Genomic DNA, 14,740 nt, shown 5'->3' with positions numbered 1-14,740 from the left:
TTACATTCGTTCAGGGTTTAATTATTAGGATTCAAATGCTTTCCTTTCCACACCCACGTCACCAACTCATGTCCTGTGCCTATTGAGTAACGTCACTCCAGCGCGCCACAGGAAGAAAACAAACTGCAATCTGAAAACAGTCAGTGATCAATAACTGATCAATAACCGTTATTAGCAGCCAATAAGGTGACCGGATGTGTTCTGGGACGGAACACTGTTTCTAACGGACCAGACTCTGAAGTTCTCCCGGTGAGTGGATCCAGATCTCTGGGAGAGGAGCTCCCCGGTCCCGGTGTTTCAGGTTAGCCGATTATATTTGTTTACATGTTCCAGGTGCAGCATCCGATGCTGATTAAAAATATTTAAATAAAGTTAGAGAAAAAAAAAAAACTCTGACTGGACTCCAACCTTTGTTTTTATGACATAAATCACAAACCGACATTTTCCTGCTAACGCCATTGAGCAGCTCAGCGGGAGTCTGAGTTCACCTGCTGCTGATATGGTGACAGGCCAGTGCTGGTCTGGGCATCAGGAAGCTGGTGATCCACTGGCAGGTGGAGGTGGGTGAGCTTCTGGTGGAACATGTCTGGGATGATGGTGTTGAAGGCCAAACTGAAACCCATGAACAGTATCTGGCGTGTGTCTCAGGTTGGTCGAGGTGATGCAGTATCTAGTGCAGACCCATAGTGACTGCATCGGATCGGCTGACCCGTTTGCCCAGTAGGCAACTTAGAGAGAACAGTCATCTTGATTTTAACATCAGGATAACAGCAACTTACCATCTTAGTGTTTCAATTTCTTCAAAATTAACAATAAAGGGCTCTGATGTAACACAACCATGCATTCAAGTGAGGAAATATCCCTTTCCATTTACGGCAATCTATCAAAAGTTAAGCAGAGTCTTCTTAACTCACAGCTTCCATGTTCTCTTCCATGTGTTGCATAAGGAGGCAAGCCAAAGAGGTGGAGTTAAATAGTATCCAACAAATTCACAGAGAACAGGATGTGATGTGTGGTGGTGTAGGGAAGTAGGAAAAGGTTTAAAACTTGTCATTTTAACTAAAAGTGATCTGCTGATCAGATTTGTTCTGAGCTGAGCCAATCAGACTGTTTCATACATGTAAACAGGTAACAGCTGCAACCAATAAGAGTCACCCAAGTTTGAATCACAGAGTTTTGAATCCTCTTTAAGACACACACACACACTGTCTGCTGTCTGTAATCATTAATGTCTGCAGTCACAGGTGGATGAAGGTGGGGGTGAAAGTGAATCAGGGATCTGCTCTGAGCTCTTTCTTGTTTGCAATAGTAATGAACACACTGAAAGATGAGGTCAGGCTGGGGTCACTGTGGATGATAATGTCTGCAGATGATACTGTGACCTAAGGTGAGATTAGGGAGCAGGTGGAGGTATGAAAGAGTAGAAGCAAGATAGAATACATGAGTGTGAATGAGAGGGAGACAAGGTGGAAGGTGAACATGGAGAAGCAGAGGTAGTGGTAGAGGGTCGTCCATGTAGTGAAGGAGGACATGCAGAGGGTTGGTGTGACATAGGAGGAGATGGAGACATATGACTGGCTGAAATGTTGTATGAGTCATCATCAGTGAGTGTACAGTGGAGCTATCCTACACATGACAGTGACTTGTTTCCTGTGTTGACCTTCATACTCATCGTCATGTGAAAGTTTAATATTTAACCGGTCTCTCCACCTCAGGGACTGCTGACCTCTGACCTCCACCATGAGCTCCCGGGTGTGCAGGACCTGCGGGGGGTCTGATATTGACGTGGACCAGGCTCGTGGCAGCGCCGTGTGCACCAGCTGTGGTTCGGTTCTGGAGGACAACATCATCGTGTCCGAGGTCCAGTTTGTGGAGGGAAGCGGAGGCGTGTCGTCCGCCGTGGGACAGTTTGTGTCTGCTGATGGTGAGACGCCAACAGAGGCAGGTTAGGGTGGTTTAGGGTGAAACAGGAAGGGCTGGTAATCCGCAGCATCAGCAAGTTTCAGAGACCATGTGAGTTTGCTGAAGTCCATCCAGGTTTCACAGATACAGCTCAAGCAGGCTTCGGACGTCTCTCTGACCAGTTCAGGTAATTTAATTAGTGCCACGTTTTAGAAGAAAACATCATGAGAAACAAGTCGCTGTGTTTCAAAGCTTCTCATCCAGAATCAGAAACATGTCCACCTGAGCATTCCCCTCGTTGTAATTAATTGATGTCCATCATCCCATGATGCATTGAGTATTCTTCAGTCACTATGTGTTAATAGACCTTTCTGCACCGAAGCATACTTGTTATTAATCTCTGTCTCTCTTCCATAGCATGTCTTTTATCCTGTCTTCCTTCTCTCACCCCAAGTGGTCATGGCAAATGGCCACCCCTCCCTGAGCCTGCTTCTGCTGGAGGTTTCTTCCTGTTGAAAGGGAGTTTTTCATTCCCACTGTCACCAAAGTGCTCACTCATAGGGGGTTATATGATTGTTGGTTTTTTCTCTGTATGTATTATTGTAGGGTCTGCCTTACAATATAAAGTGCCTTGAGCCGACTGTTGTTGTGATTTTGCGTTATATAAATAAAATTGAATTGAATTTTTAAAGTCAGTAAACACGTTTGCTATACAATCATTCCACCCTAGAATGAACACTCAACTTTGACTTCATGCCTGTGATGAGTGTCTAACACTAACCTGTCTTTACCCAAAATGCTCTGCAGCAACTACAGTGTCAAAAGTCAAAGTCCTCTGAACAGCTGTCTTTCTGCCTGCCCATCAGGTCCCGTTAAAGCGCCACTTCTTGGTTCTGGTTTCCACACCAGCGTTGGTAAAGAGTCGCGAGCCCAGACACTTCAGAACGGTGAGTCCTTTGACTGTTTGGGGGCAGGGTGTCCAGGTGAGCCACAGGTGTAACGAGCCTGTGTGTGTGCAGGTAAGCGTCAGATCCAGCAGCTGGGCAGTCAGTTGCAGCTCAACCAGCACTGCCTCGACACCGCCTTCAACTTCTTCAAGCTAGTCGTCAGCAAACACCTGACCCGGGGCCGCAAGACAGAGCACGTCATCGCTGCCTGCCTCTACCTTGTGTGCCGCACTGAGGGCACGCCACGTATCCTAGCAACCACTCTGACCCACTGAGCATGTGCAAACTGCCGAGACAAACCTGAACTCTGAAACCGCGATGGCCTACAGTCAGTTTACATGCAGCCAGGTGAACCACTGAACTGGTTTCCTCACCTGTAGCTCAGGTGTGCAGCTCATCTCCTCTTTTAAAACTACCGTATTTTCACGACCATAAGGCGCACTTAAAAGTCTTAGATTTTCTTCAAAAAGTACGGCGCGCCCTATAGCGCAGTGCGCCCTGTGTGTTGTAAGGAGGACGTAGTAGAGAACACCATGAGAACGCTAAAGGGTGAAGTGTGAGCGTTGATCGTATATACCGGACAATCGCACATACCTGTATAAAAGGACAGGTATGTGCATTATGTGGAACATCGTTGTTTTAACAACCCTGAAAATGGCAAAGAGACACGCTTATGAAGCACAGTTTAAACTGAAGGCCATCAGCTATGCGGAGGAACATGGAAATCGAGCAGCCGCGAGAGAATTTAAGATTAACGAATCGATGGTTTGCAAATGGAGGAAGCTAGAAAACAAGCTCCGGCAGGTCAAGAAAACGCAGCTGAGTTTCCGCGGACATAAGGCGAGGTGGCCCGAGTTGGAGGAAAGACTCGAGCGGTGGATCATCGAGCAAAGAACGAGCGGGAGAAGCGTTTCGACGGTCACCATTCGGCTAAAAGCAGTTTCACTAGCTGAAGAGATGAACATTGAACATTTCCAAGGAGGTCCGTCTTGGTGCTTTCGTTTTATGAAACGGTGCCATTTTTCCATCCGGACCAGGACTACGGTAGCGCAGCAACTTCCAGCGGATTATAAGGAAAAGCTGGCCATCTTCCGCAGCAAACACATCGGCGACAAAAACATCCAGCCCAGCCACATCACAAACATGGACGAGGTCCCGCTCACTTTTGACATCCCGGTGAGTCACACTGTGGAGAAGAAGGGGACCAGCACGGTAGCGATACGCACAACGGGGTATGAAAAGTCTTCTTTTACTGTTGTGCTTGGCTGCCATGCTAATGGACAGAAACTGCCGCCTATGGTGATTTTTAAACGAAAGACTTTGCCTAAAGAGAAGTTTCCAGCAGGAATCATAATTAAGGCAAATGAAAAGGGCTGGATGGATGAGGAAATGATGAAAGAGTGGCTGAGGGAGGTGTATGTAAGGAGACCAGGTGGTTTTTTCCACGCATCACCATCGCTCTTAATCTGTGACTCTATGCGTGCCCCTCTCACAGCCGATGTGAAAAAACTAGTGAAACAAATGAACTGTGAGCTTGCTGTCATTCCGGGAGGCCTGACAAAGGAACTCCAACCGCTGGGCATCGGTGTGAACCGCCCGTTCAAAGTAAGACTGCGAGCGGCCTGGGAGCGATGGATGACCGTTGGGGACCACAGTTTCACCAAGAGTGGAAGGCAGCGCTGGGCGAGTTACGCCACAATTTGCCAATGGATTGTAGATGCTTGGGCTAACATGTCTGCTGGCACTGTTGTTCGAGCTTTCGCAAAAGCCGGCATCATTTCCGAGGAGCCGCACGGCACGGAAAGTGACTCTGACGGTGAAGAAAGTGAACCTGGCATGTTTGATGGAGATTTAGCGCAGCTGTTCAATTCAGACATAGAGGATGAGGACTTCGATGGGTTTGATTGATGATAAAAATGTGAGTACCAAACTTTGTTTTGCTCCTGCTTTATTTTTAAATACGCACACTTGTATGCTTGTATGTTGTTGATGATGACGATTACTGGTAATAAAAATGTGAGTACCAAACTTTGTTTTGCTCCTGCTTTATTTTTAAATATGCACACTTGTATGCTTGTGTGTTGTTGATGATGACGATTACCGGTAACAGAAATGTGAGTAAGGTACCGAACTCAGGTTTGCTCCCGCTTTATTTTTAAATATGCATACAGTACTTGTATGCGCCCTATGATCCAGTGCGCCTTATGTGTGTGTTAAATACAGTAATGGCACACATAACTGAGACTGCGCCTTTTAGTACAGTGCGTCTTATGGTCGTGAAAATACGGTATGAGGAGAAAGACATCAGATTTTCATCAGCTGCAGGTGGATGCAGGTTTGTCACAGGAACTGATCCATCAGCGGTACATTCAGATGTCCATCACCCTAATGTGCTGCAGATGTTCTGCTGTTTAAGGTGATCAGAAACACCTGGAACCAGTGATTTACAATTTTAAATCAAACACAAACGTGATAAAAACACAGAGGTTACAGGCTTCATTCTGACCTTTCATCTCCTGGTTTTCCTTATACAAGCCTCAGACATGCTGCTGGACCTCAGCGATCTGCTGCAGGTAAGACCGAGCCTCAGCTACTCTCAGTGGAATCTCAGTGGTGTCATTAAGGTGTGAGCTCTATGCTGTGTGTCCAGGTAAATGTCTACATCTTGGGAAAGACCTTCCTGCTGCTGGCTCGTGAGCTCTGCATCAATGCTCCCGCCATTGGTGAGCTATTTACTCATTGTATTTATTTAAAGCACACAACACTGGAAAAGCAGAGAATGCAGTCTCACAGATGATTTAAAGTGTGATAAACATGTGCAACATGTGCTGACATCCAGAAATAAACTGTAAATAAAAAAAAAACTAAAAAAAAAACACCAATCACATTTATCAGTTTCAACTTTATATTTTTTGTCTGCAATGCTTTTCTACTGAATACAGGCTTGAAATAATTTGTTGTTGCATTCAAATTTTTTATTTCCGTTTTACACGTGTGACCTTGAACACAACAAGTAAAATTCATTATCCACAGCACAAAAAAAGTTGAAAATCCCCCACAGTGTGAGATAGGGATGGGTATCGTTTAGGTTTTATCCGATACCGGTGCCAAATCGGTACTTTTGAAACGGTGCCGGTGCTTAAACGGTGCTCGAACCGGTGCTTAAAGAATGGAGAACACAAACTTTGTCCAAAAACCTCTCGTGTTTAACTGTTTCCCACTTTTTCTTTGGTCATTTTAGCCTTTTTGGCCAGGGTGAAGGGAGTATCTGCCATCAAACAAGAAGACAGCCGCATGTAGCTATGATGATGTTTGCTAGTTCACCTTACATGCATTAATGTAATAACGTGGTTAGCCTACTCAACGTAAATTACACACGGACAACAAGCTACTCACGCAGAGAAGAACGGCTGCTGCTGCCATCATCATCCGTCATCATTTCTGCTACACTGGCAGGGCTAGGGGCCAGGAGGACTCTATTCTTCGGGTGTTTGGGGGATGTTGCTCCGGGTCCGATAACTGGCAACCCACCCGACGTGCACGGTGTGAGGTCTCGCAGCAAGCTATCAAATACGGCGCATTTCTCGGCTTTTAAAAAAAACGCTATGCGTCGCCAGCTGTTTAATCGGATTCTTGGTGTTACCTCCTTTGACAGTATCACAGTATCAGCTTAAAGCACTTGTTGCAGGCTGCTGAGTTTTCATATTTTGCTGTGAAGTACAGCCAGACTTTTGACCGCTTCGCCTTGGACATTTTTAATCTGTAGCTCTGCTCTAACAGAACGTACGTACCTGGCCCCGCCTACTATCCTCGGAAACGTAAAATGATTGGCTAGAAGTGTATCACAGCTCAGGAAAAAAAAGCACCGAAACAAAGCACCGAAATGTGCGCTGCTTTTCGGTCTGGTTACTACCGTTTATGTCAGAACCGGTGCCATCATGGCACCGGACACCGGTACCCATCCCTAGTGTGAGACCACATAGCCACATCTAGTGGCAGCAGCAGAAAAACTACAACTTCCTTTATTCATTTTCTCAAATATTCAGGAGACTTTAATATACACCAAACACTTCTAAAAACCTGACAGCCAATCAGCTCTCAGGTCCACGGCATTGTTCAATCAGCTGCCAATTTCCAATTGCCAGGTCCGTTGATTGAATCTGAGCTCCAGGCTCCGACTTCCTGCCTGTTGGCTGAATCCCTGGGTCCAGTTCAACAGTAGAAGATGAGCTCTGGGATCTGCCCCCCCTGCACCCCAGTGCCATTGGTACTGTCTGATGAGCACTGGAACTGGAAGGTCACTTTCCCACACTGCACTTCAGTCATCCCCTCCTGGCCAAAGTAACTCAGCTCGTTTCCGTCCAGGACGGCACTGACTGTGTAGAAGGTGTCCTGCTCTACCTGCACCGGGTGCTCGAACCACACCGGGAAGGTGCTGCTTGACCCATCTGACAGAAACTTGTTGAGATTCTGGGCTAGAACAGTTCCCTGCCTCTTCAATTCAATCCTCACAACGTACTCTGCCTTCCCACCACTGGAACCGTACAGACCAAGTCCAGCTACAAAAATCCTGCGATCCACGGCAAACTGGATGCTGTCACAGCGCCCCCTGTAGCGCCACTGGTTGCTCCGGTAGGCTGAGGATTGGAAGCGGTGGCACCTCTGTGGCAGTAGCCCCGCCCGCTTCACAGTGGGGAATTCCAGCCTGGGTTTGTTGGTAGCAGTGAACCACAGAAAGACGTCGTGGGCCTCTTTGAGCGTCAACACATCCGACTGCGCTGCCCCATCTGCAAACTCCTGCAGTGTCATGGAAGGGAATCGGACCAGGTACAGGGCCTTACCAAGCACCGTGCGTTGATTCCTGGGGTTCACTGTCAAGCCCTGCCGCCGACACTCTGCCGCCGCCCAGCACAGCAGTGCCTGAAACACCACGATCTCGCGGGTGTTGAGTGTTTCTCTCTGCAGGATTATCTCCAGCGTGAGCAAGTCGATCTCACAGAAACCTTCAGAGCGCAGAGCGAGTTCGGCTTGAGCGTCGATCACCTCCCAGCAGTGCTGCGTCAGTTCCGGCTCCTCAAACAGCCGACTCTGAGACAGCAGCACACAGGCATTCTTTGCCTCAAGGCTCGTCTCCAAGAAGGCTACGCAGGCCCTCGCCAGAGCAGGGACAATATACTTCTTAGCAGCATATAGCGTGGCGAGCACGGTATCATCCTCCAACTCAATCTCATCGCTGTACATGTACCTGAGATAGAGAAAATAGTAGGATGAGGTCATGTTTCGACAAAAATTGTACAACACGCGGCATCCATAGCTGACTGTAGTGGGTTTGTGTATCACCACAGTGGAGCAGAAACAGAAGTTACCTCAATGTTATCAACATGATGGATTGTGAAATCTGGTCTGTGGTCCCTTTTCTCGAGCTACACCATAAACTACAACGCCTGCCTTACTCTCCTGTCCCTTCAACTAAATCCTGCTTCAAGAAACAAAATCACTGGAGCTGAACTCCTTCTGCCCAGCCCACGGTGTCTACAGTCTTTAAGCACGTCCCACCACAAACCTCCACCCTACCTCAGATCCTGCCACAGAACACTTTTCAATTTGGTCGAAACACTAATGGCGGTACTCAGATCTGCACTGAAAAAGATTTCATAGTCACGTTCAGGAGTCAAGTGTTCAGGATACTAACAAAACTTTTTATGTTTTGTAATAATTTTTTTCTGTCAGACAACGTTTTCTCAGATTGTAGTTCTGTGAAGCCTGTGCCTCTCTGATTCCATTGCTATCCTAGCCTTTATCCTTCTATCCTAGCCCAATGAGGCACACTAGAAAGGCAGCTGTAGCTCCACATGAGGCAGAATGCAAAGCTGGGGGTCATCCGAGTGAAGGAGACTACTTTCAGGACTCTGCTTGCTGCTAATTCACTAACAGTGGGCCTGGTCTTGATTTCTGACTCACTTTAAGAGGATGAGAAAAGCAGCCGGCTCAACATCAGGGATCTGGATCACAGACTGTCCCTCTGCCAGATCTCCATAAAACATGGCTCCAAACACCGAGCTGCCCACCGCCAGGACGTACTGCCATACAGAGGAATCCATTAGAATCTGGACCACAGCATCAAACCGTATGCTCTGGATCAAAGTGTCAGTGGGAACAGGTTCTGTACCTTATGAGCAGGCACTGTCTGAGTCTCTCCTGAAGAACCGACAATGAAGTGGACATCAGCCATCTGCTCATTGTTGAACATCAGAGCGTTCCTGCAGCCACACAACATAATCAACAGACAACAGCAAAGTACAAGGACAACAACAGACTCGGGTTAGCACATCACATTTCTTAGTAGCTAACATAGCCAAAAATGCAGAATGATGATAAAGCTGAATGTATGCAGACCCCAGCCCAGCAGCCAGAGCCTGAACTTCAACACATGAGGACATGCAGGAATGGCAAGATTGCTCAGAAGTCCTGCCATTAATTAATGCTTCAATCTTAAATATGGTCAACCTATCTCTATTAATCAGCTATGTATCACAGGCCTTCAAGCTGGTAGTAGTTAAACCGTTGCCTAAAACGCCATTTCTAGACCCACCGGTGTTAGCTAATTATAGGCCAATCCCCAACCTTCCTTTCATATTAAAAATTCTTGAAAGAGTAGTTGTCAAAGAACTAACACATCAACTGCAGAGGAATGGCTTATTTGAAGAGTTTCAGTCAGTTTTCAGAGCTCATCGCAGCACAGAAACAGCTTTAGTGAAGGTTACAATTGGTGAGGGTTCTGTTATCATCAAGAGACATAGCATACATTTTCACTGCTATGCAGATGACACAGCTTTATCTATCCATGAAACTGGATAACATTGACCTCCACTCATCCCCAGCTGTTCACAGCAAATGGTAAAATGGTAAATGGCCTGTATTTATATAGCGCTTTACTAGTCCCTAAGGACCCCAAAGCGCTTTACATATCCAGTCATCCACCCATTCACACACACATTCACACACTGGTGATGGCAAGCTACATTGTAGCCACAGCCACCCTGGGGCGCACTGACAGAGGCGAGGCTGCCGGACACTGGCGCCACCGGGCCCTCTGACCACCACCAGCAGATGGTCACCCCTCTGTGAGCCTGGTTCTGCTAGAGGTTTGTTCCTGTTAAAAGGGAATTTTTTCTTCCCACTGTCACCAAAGCACTTACTCATAGGGGGTCATATGATTAATGGGGTTTTCTCTTTCTTTTTTGTGAAACTAGATGTTACAATCCCTGATATGGGATTGTAACATCTAGTCACTTTACTTAAACAATATAAAGCACCTTAAGGCAACAGTTGTTGTAATTTAGGACTGTAAAATTAACATTGAATTGGATGGGGCTTTGTGTTGGGGCTGTGTTAGCAACAAACATTTTAATGTCCTTTAGATGAAAAAGAAGCAATGTCTGCATAGTCAATTTGTTGTCCTCTTATTGTTGTTGTTTATCTCTCTGACTGCTTGTGGTTGTTGGTGGTGGGGGTTTTTTTGGGGTTTTTTTTTTTTTTACCTTTCTCTGAGGGTGGGGTGGGAAGCTTGCCAGCTGTCTGTTTCCTCCGGGTTCCCGTCATGGTTATTTGGCTGTGAGGCGGCAATGCCGCTGTCTCCACAGATGTCTTCGGCAGTCAGCTGCAGGTCGCTCACCTGAATGAAGCTCTTCTTCACCTCCAGAACCTCCACCTCCTCGTCTTGAGGGAGACTGGTGGAGAACAGCTCGGCTGCCATGTCCTCCTCAGAAAGCAGGCAGAGTCAGCAGTCACAGCATCGCAGCCTGCTGTGGGTCAGAGAGAGCGGGATGTTATGATCCACAGAGATTATGATCCAGATTATCTGACAGCAGAGCGTCTCCTTTGTCCTAAAGCACAGACAACTGACAGCAGCTGCAGGCTCATCATAATCTGGATTATCTGATCGCTGATATCATTCATCTGAGGGTGTCCAGGTGTGTTTACTAAGGCGGTCTGTAATGCTTCACCTGTCTGCGCTGCGGTCATTGATCTCTGATCACTAACATGGATCCAGCTAATAAACAGTATCTAACCCGCAGAGGTGTGGATTCAGCAGACCGCTGTTATTATTAACATCAGTGTGGCCCAGAAAGCCACGCCCACCACATCTGTTTATCTTCAGCGAACAGGAGATCGGGTCTCTGTCCGGTAACAATCGATCATCACTAATCACAGCTCTGAGTACCGATCACGTACCAGATTCTCAGCGTTGGACCTGTGGCGCGTGTCATGGAGCTTTGGTATGCGGGTTACCTGTGTGACGTCTGCCGTCCCCGCGTCCTTCCGCTGTAAACGTTAAAAACGAGCAGATCGCTGCAGCCTGCCTCCGGCCGCCATCTTACACTGTAGTACCGCCTTCACCACCGCTCCGCACTGCAAGAGGGCAGCAGAGCGCGGGAAAAGAACGCAGCCATCGAGCAACCGCAAATGTTTTCATGAACACCAAACACGGAAGTGTGTCCGTATGTTTATGTTTGCTACGTACAGTGTGTGGTGATGTCTGTGTCCAAGCCACTGTTATGAAGAAAAAAAAATACTAAGCGTGTTAACAAGCAGTCTCTCTCACTCACACACACACACACGGAAATGCAGCTTCTGAGTGCAGAAGCGGCTCAGTGGATGCTGAACACTGGGATAGTGTGAACACACCTCACGTGCGGTGTAATTTCAGTATCCTTGGTGATTATTGAGGGTTTGCAGTCATGAGGGGAATCTCCCACATAGTTTCTGCAGTCTCTGATATGATGTGTGATCAGTGTAACTCACAGCTAACTTACAGAGCCCTGATGCGGATTCAATCATTCAGGTAAAGAAATCCCAGAAAGCTGATTCAGTTCTGGATTTAACAGTCAACAGTAAATGTAGTGGGCGGAGCTGGACACAAGGCCTTTAACTTAAGTTGAACTTAAGTTTGAATACTGTTTATAAATCTCTGCTGATGCCACAACAAAAAAGCGATCTTTTGCCTGCTGATGAACTTTGACCCTGTGTGGCCACGTTTATTAACATTGAAGCACTCCTTCCCCTCCTCAGACCCCTGTCTGTACATTCCTCGCTTTGCGCACATGTTGGAGTTTGGGGCGAAGACTCATGAGGTTTCCATGACGGCTCTTCGTCTTGTACAGAGGATGAAGAGGGACTGGATGCACACAGGACGCCGACCCTCTGGACTCTGTGGAGCAGGTGCAACCTGGAATTTGTCACTATAGCAACAAACGTCAGCGGCAATGTGCATGAAGCAGACATTAACACTCCTTCTCTTCCTCCTCCTCAGCACTCCTGGTAGCAGCTCGGATGCATAAGTTTCGGCGTTCAGTGAAGGACGTGATTGGCGTGGTGAAGGTCTGCCAGACCACACTGAGGAAGAGGTGAGCCCCACAAACACCTGAATACACCTGACCCCCACCAAAACAGGAAGCAGATCTCAGCGCCTTTCCCTCCCTGCAGGTTAACTGAGTTTGAGGACACGCCCACCAGTCAGCTGACCATTGATGAGTTCATGAGAGTAGATCTGGAGCAGGAGTGCGACCCCCCCTCATTCACTGCTGCACAGCACAAAGCCAAAATGCAGCAGGTACATCTTTGTCTCTGATTGGCTGCAGCAGCTAGGTGTCCAATTAGCTAACCACTCTGTGCTTCCTGGTTTCTTGCAGTTAGAGCAGGAGCTGGCTAAGAAACTGGATGAGGTCGAAGGTCAGTTTGTCTTTTTTACCTGGGTGGGCTGCCTCAGATGAGAGGGGGTTACGTATTGAATCTTTGAATCACAGTGCATTTCCTGTCATCATCAGGAGAGATCAGCTGCTACAAAGACGAGATTGAAACCGAGCTGGAGAAGAGTCGGCCCAAACTCAGAGGAATCTACGCCGCTTACACCAAAGAAGTTGGTCAGTTCTTTGGGTTACCTGACTGTCTCACCATGCCCACACAGTCACTCAGCTGCTCCCACCTTTTCTGTTTTCAGACCCCGAGGACAACGGCGAGGTTTTGTCAATGCCATCAGAGCCCGAGGAGGTTGAGAGCGAAGATGTGGAATTACAAGCGGCCACCCACCACCTGACTGAGGACTTCCTGTGTCAGGTGATCCAGGAGGAGGAGGTACGTGGCATGAAGGGAGATCCGGTGGCAGAGCCAGAGAAGGAGTCGATGGGACCACACCGTCAGGCTGCCTCTCTGACCTCCATTCTGGGAAAACTGCCAAGCGCCGCCAGCCTGAGCCTCCAGCAGACTTTCCAGACCTCGGACACATCAGAGAGTGGCGAGAAAGATCTCGGTGAGGATAACGACTGTAACAGAATGGTGACATCACCATTAGATCATAGGGCAGTTAGAAATCAAGCTCTGCGTTTACCTTCAGGTGACCACCCACAGAGCGAGGAGCTGGACCTGGAAGGTATTGATGATCAAGAGATCGATAAGGTCAGTTCACAGTTCTACAGGTACAAAGATACCTGAGCAACTTTTACTGTGAAAGGACCCAACTGCACGTGCTCTTTTCTGATTGGCCTGTTCTGTGTGATACAGTACATCCTAAATGAGAAGGAGGTTCAGGTGAAGACGGAGCTGTGGATGAAGCAGAACGCCGAATACCTGAAGGAGCAGAAAGGTGCTCATCAGCAATCATTGATGGGTGTTATTGATTACTGATTCTGATTGATTTGTTTTTGTGTTTCCAGAGAAACAGGAGCGGATAAACAAAGAGAAGGAGGAGGGCACCTACAAGGAGAAGGTGAGTGAAACCAGCATCCACTCAAGAGCCTCACCTGAAGCTCCACCCACCTAATCTGTGACCCCATGTGGTGAATATTTTGTCAGAAGAAGAAGAAGTCTAAGAAGCGGGACCAGATCGAGGCATTGACAGCGGGCGAGGCGATTGAGAGAATGTTAGAGAAGAAGAAGATCTCCAGTAAGATCAACTACGATGTCCTTAGAGATCTTAACCGAGGAACAGGAAGTCCGACCAGGTCCCCCGACCACACCCCCGATACCACCGTAGCACGAAAACGACTCAACCGCCGCCGGCGCAGGAAGACCAGTGACAGTAACCAAGACCTTGCAGCCAACACCAGCATTATGGGCAAGAGGTATCTCAACTGATCTGATCTCTCAATAACCTGTCATCAGTAATGAATATTCTTCAACCTGTCCTCCACGCTATCCTGATGTTCTCTCTCCTGCTCTTTCAGGTTCCGCCACCTCATTTCCTCCACACCAAAGAAGAAGAAAACAGCTCATCAGGTGCGCATCCTCCTTGCATGTCTCACCTGTGTGTCCTTCCTCACCTCTCGTACCTGTTACTCCCTCTTACCTGGTTTACCTGATGTTAATCTTTCAGGTAGAGAGAACAGTCACAGTGGTTACAGAAACAGAAACACCAGCAGAGACTGAGTCCAACCCACCCCTTGACTCTGCAGCAGAAACAAGCCCCACCCTCCCAACTGCTCCATCCCCCATGGAGGAGGAAGAGGAAGAGGAGGAGGAGGAGTGTGTTAGCGCTCTGCAGCTGGTGGGAGGTTAGTCCAGACTTTTATTCTCAAAATCATTACAGTAACATTGATTGATTTCATTGATTTTATTGATTTGCGTCATCCAGATTACGGTTGTGATGCAGATGAGGAGGAGATCTTTTGACTCCGCTTGCTGACCTTTTGACCCAACTGAAGAAACTCCATCCAGGCTCCAGAGCCAAGGCAGCTGATCCATATCTCACAGATCAATAACCAGTGTCAAGGGAATGAGTTACTGATCGGTTTTTATTTGCCCTTTAATTGATCCGTGATCATTTTTATTGATCCTCCTACTGAGGTTTTTAGACGCTTTTGTATTGACGTTAAAACCAGCTGTGTGTGTGTATG

At 47.5% G+C, this 14,740-nt stretch overlaps 2 protein-coding genes across 2 annotated transcripts; one reads left to right on the top strand and one right to left on the bottom strand.

Moving 5' to 3' along the window:
* Window positions 1-65: 65 nt before the first annotated feature.
* Window positions 66-14,672, top strand: LOC146617717 (transcription factor IIIB 90 kDa subunit-like). The gene is made up of 19 exons (XM_085373259.1): window positions 66-301; window positions 1,716-1,924; window positions 2,769-2,849; window positions 2,922-3,095; window positions 5,391-5,422; window positions 5,500-5,572; window positions 11,922-12,071; window positions 12,163-12,256; window positions 12,336-12,462; window positions 12,542-12,581; window positions 12,677-12,772; window positions 12,850-13,158; window positions 13,243-13,304; window positions 13,410-13,491; window positions 13,562-13,614; window positions 13,704-13,969; window positions 14,072-14,123; window positions 14,221-14,398; window positions 14,479-14,672. The coding sequence occupies exons 2-19, from the start codon at window positions 1,741-1,743 to the stop codon at window positions 14,514-14,516; spliced, it is 2,091 nt and encodes a 696-aa protein (XP_085229385.1). The 5' UTR covers window positions 66-301; window positions 1,716-1,740; the 3' UTR covers window positions 14,517-14,672.
* On the bottom strand, window positions 5,772-11,238 carry LOC146617718 (BTB/POZ domain-containing protein 6-B-like). The gene is made up of 5 exons (XM_085373256.1): window positions 11,142-11,238; window positions 10,391-10,654; window positions 9,019-9,109; window positions 8,811-8,929; window positions 5,772-8,094 (listed from the first exon to the last, which is right to left on the bottom strand). The coding sequence occupies exons 2-5, from the start codon at window positions 10,603-10,605 to the stop codon at window positions 7,062-7,064; spliced, it is 1,458 nt and encodes a 485-aa protein (XP_085229382.1). The 5' UTR covers window positions 10,606-10,654; window positions 11,142-11,238; the 3' UTR covers window positions 5,772-7,061.
* Window positions 14,673-14,740: the final 68 nt, after the last annotated feature.

This window comes from Diplotaxodon limnothrissa, linkage group LG15 (genome assembly GCF_057381915.1).
Source record: "Diplotaxodon limnothrissa isolate DT_005_m linkage group LG15, D_limnothrissa_male_GT1.1, whole genome shotgun sequence".
In the NCBI taxonomy this organism is placed as follows: Eukaryota; Metazoa; Chordata; class Actinopteri; order Cichliformes; family Cichlidae; genus Diplotaxodon; species Diplotaxodon limnothrissa.
Note: the sequence above shows the minus strand (reverse complement) of the source record. Positions and strands in the feature narration are given on the sequence as shown.

What these genes read in the sequence shown, in the direction of transcription:
- LOC146617717 (XM_085373259.1), top strand. Translation starts at nt 1,741, where the DNA reads ATGAGCTCCCGGGTGTGCAGGACCTGCGGGGGGTCTGATATTGACGTG. An exon ending in GAGTGGCGAGAAAGATCTCG is followed by an intron (nt 13,159 to 13,242) that starts GTGAGGATAACG and finishes GTTTACCTTCAG; the next exon opens with GTGACCACCCACAGAGCGAG. An exon ending in ACCAGCATTATGGGCAAGAG is followed by an intron (nt 13,970 to 14,071) that starts GTATCTCAACTG and finishes CTGCTCTTTCAG; the next exon opens with GTTCCGCCACCTCATTTCCT.
- LOC146617718 (XM_085373256.1), bottom strand. Translation starts at nt 10,605, where the DNA reads ATGGCAGCCGAGCTGTTCTCCACCAGTCTCCCTCAAGACGAGGAGGTG. An exon ending in CACCCCACCCTCAGAGAAAG is followed by an intron (nt 9,110 to 10,390) that starts GTAAAAAAAAAA and finishes GTGTGGCTGCAG; the next exon opens with GAACGCTCTGATGTTCAACA. An exon ending in AGACAGTGCCTGCTCATAAG is followed by an intron (nt 8,930 to 9,018) that starts GTACAGAACCTG and finishes TCTGTATGGCAG; the next exon opens with TACGTCCTGGCGGTGGGCAG.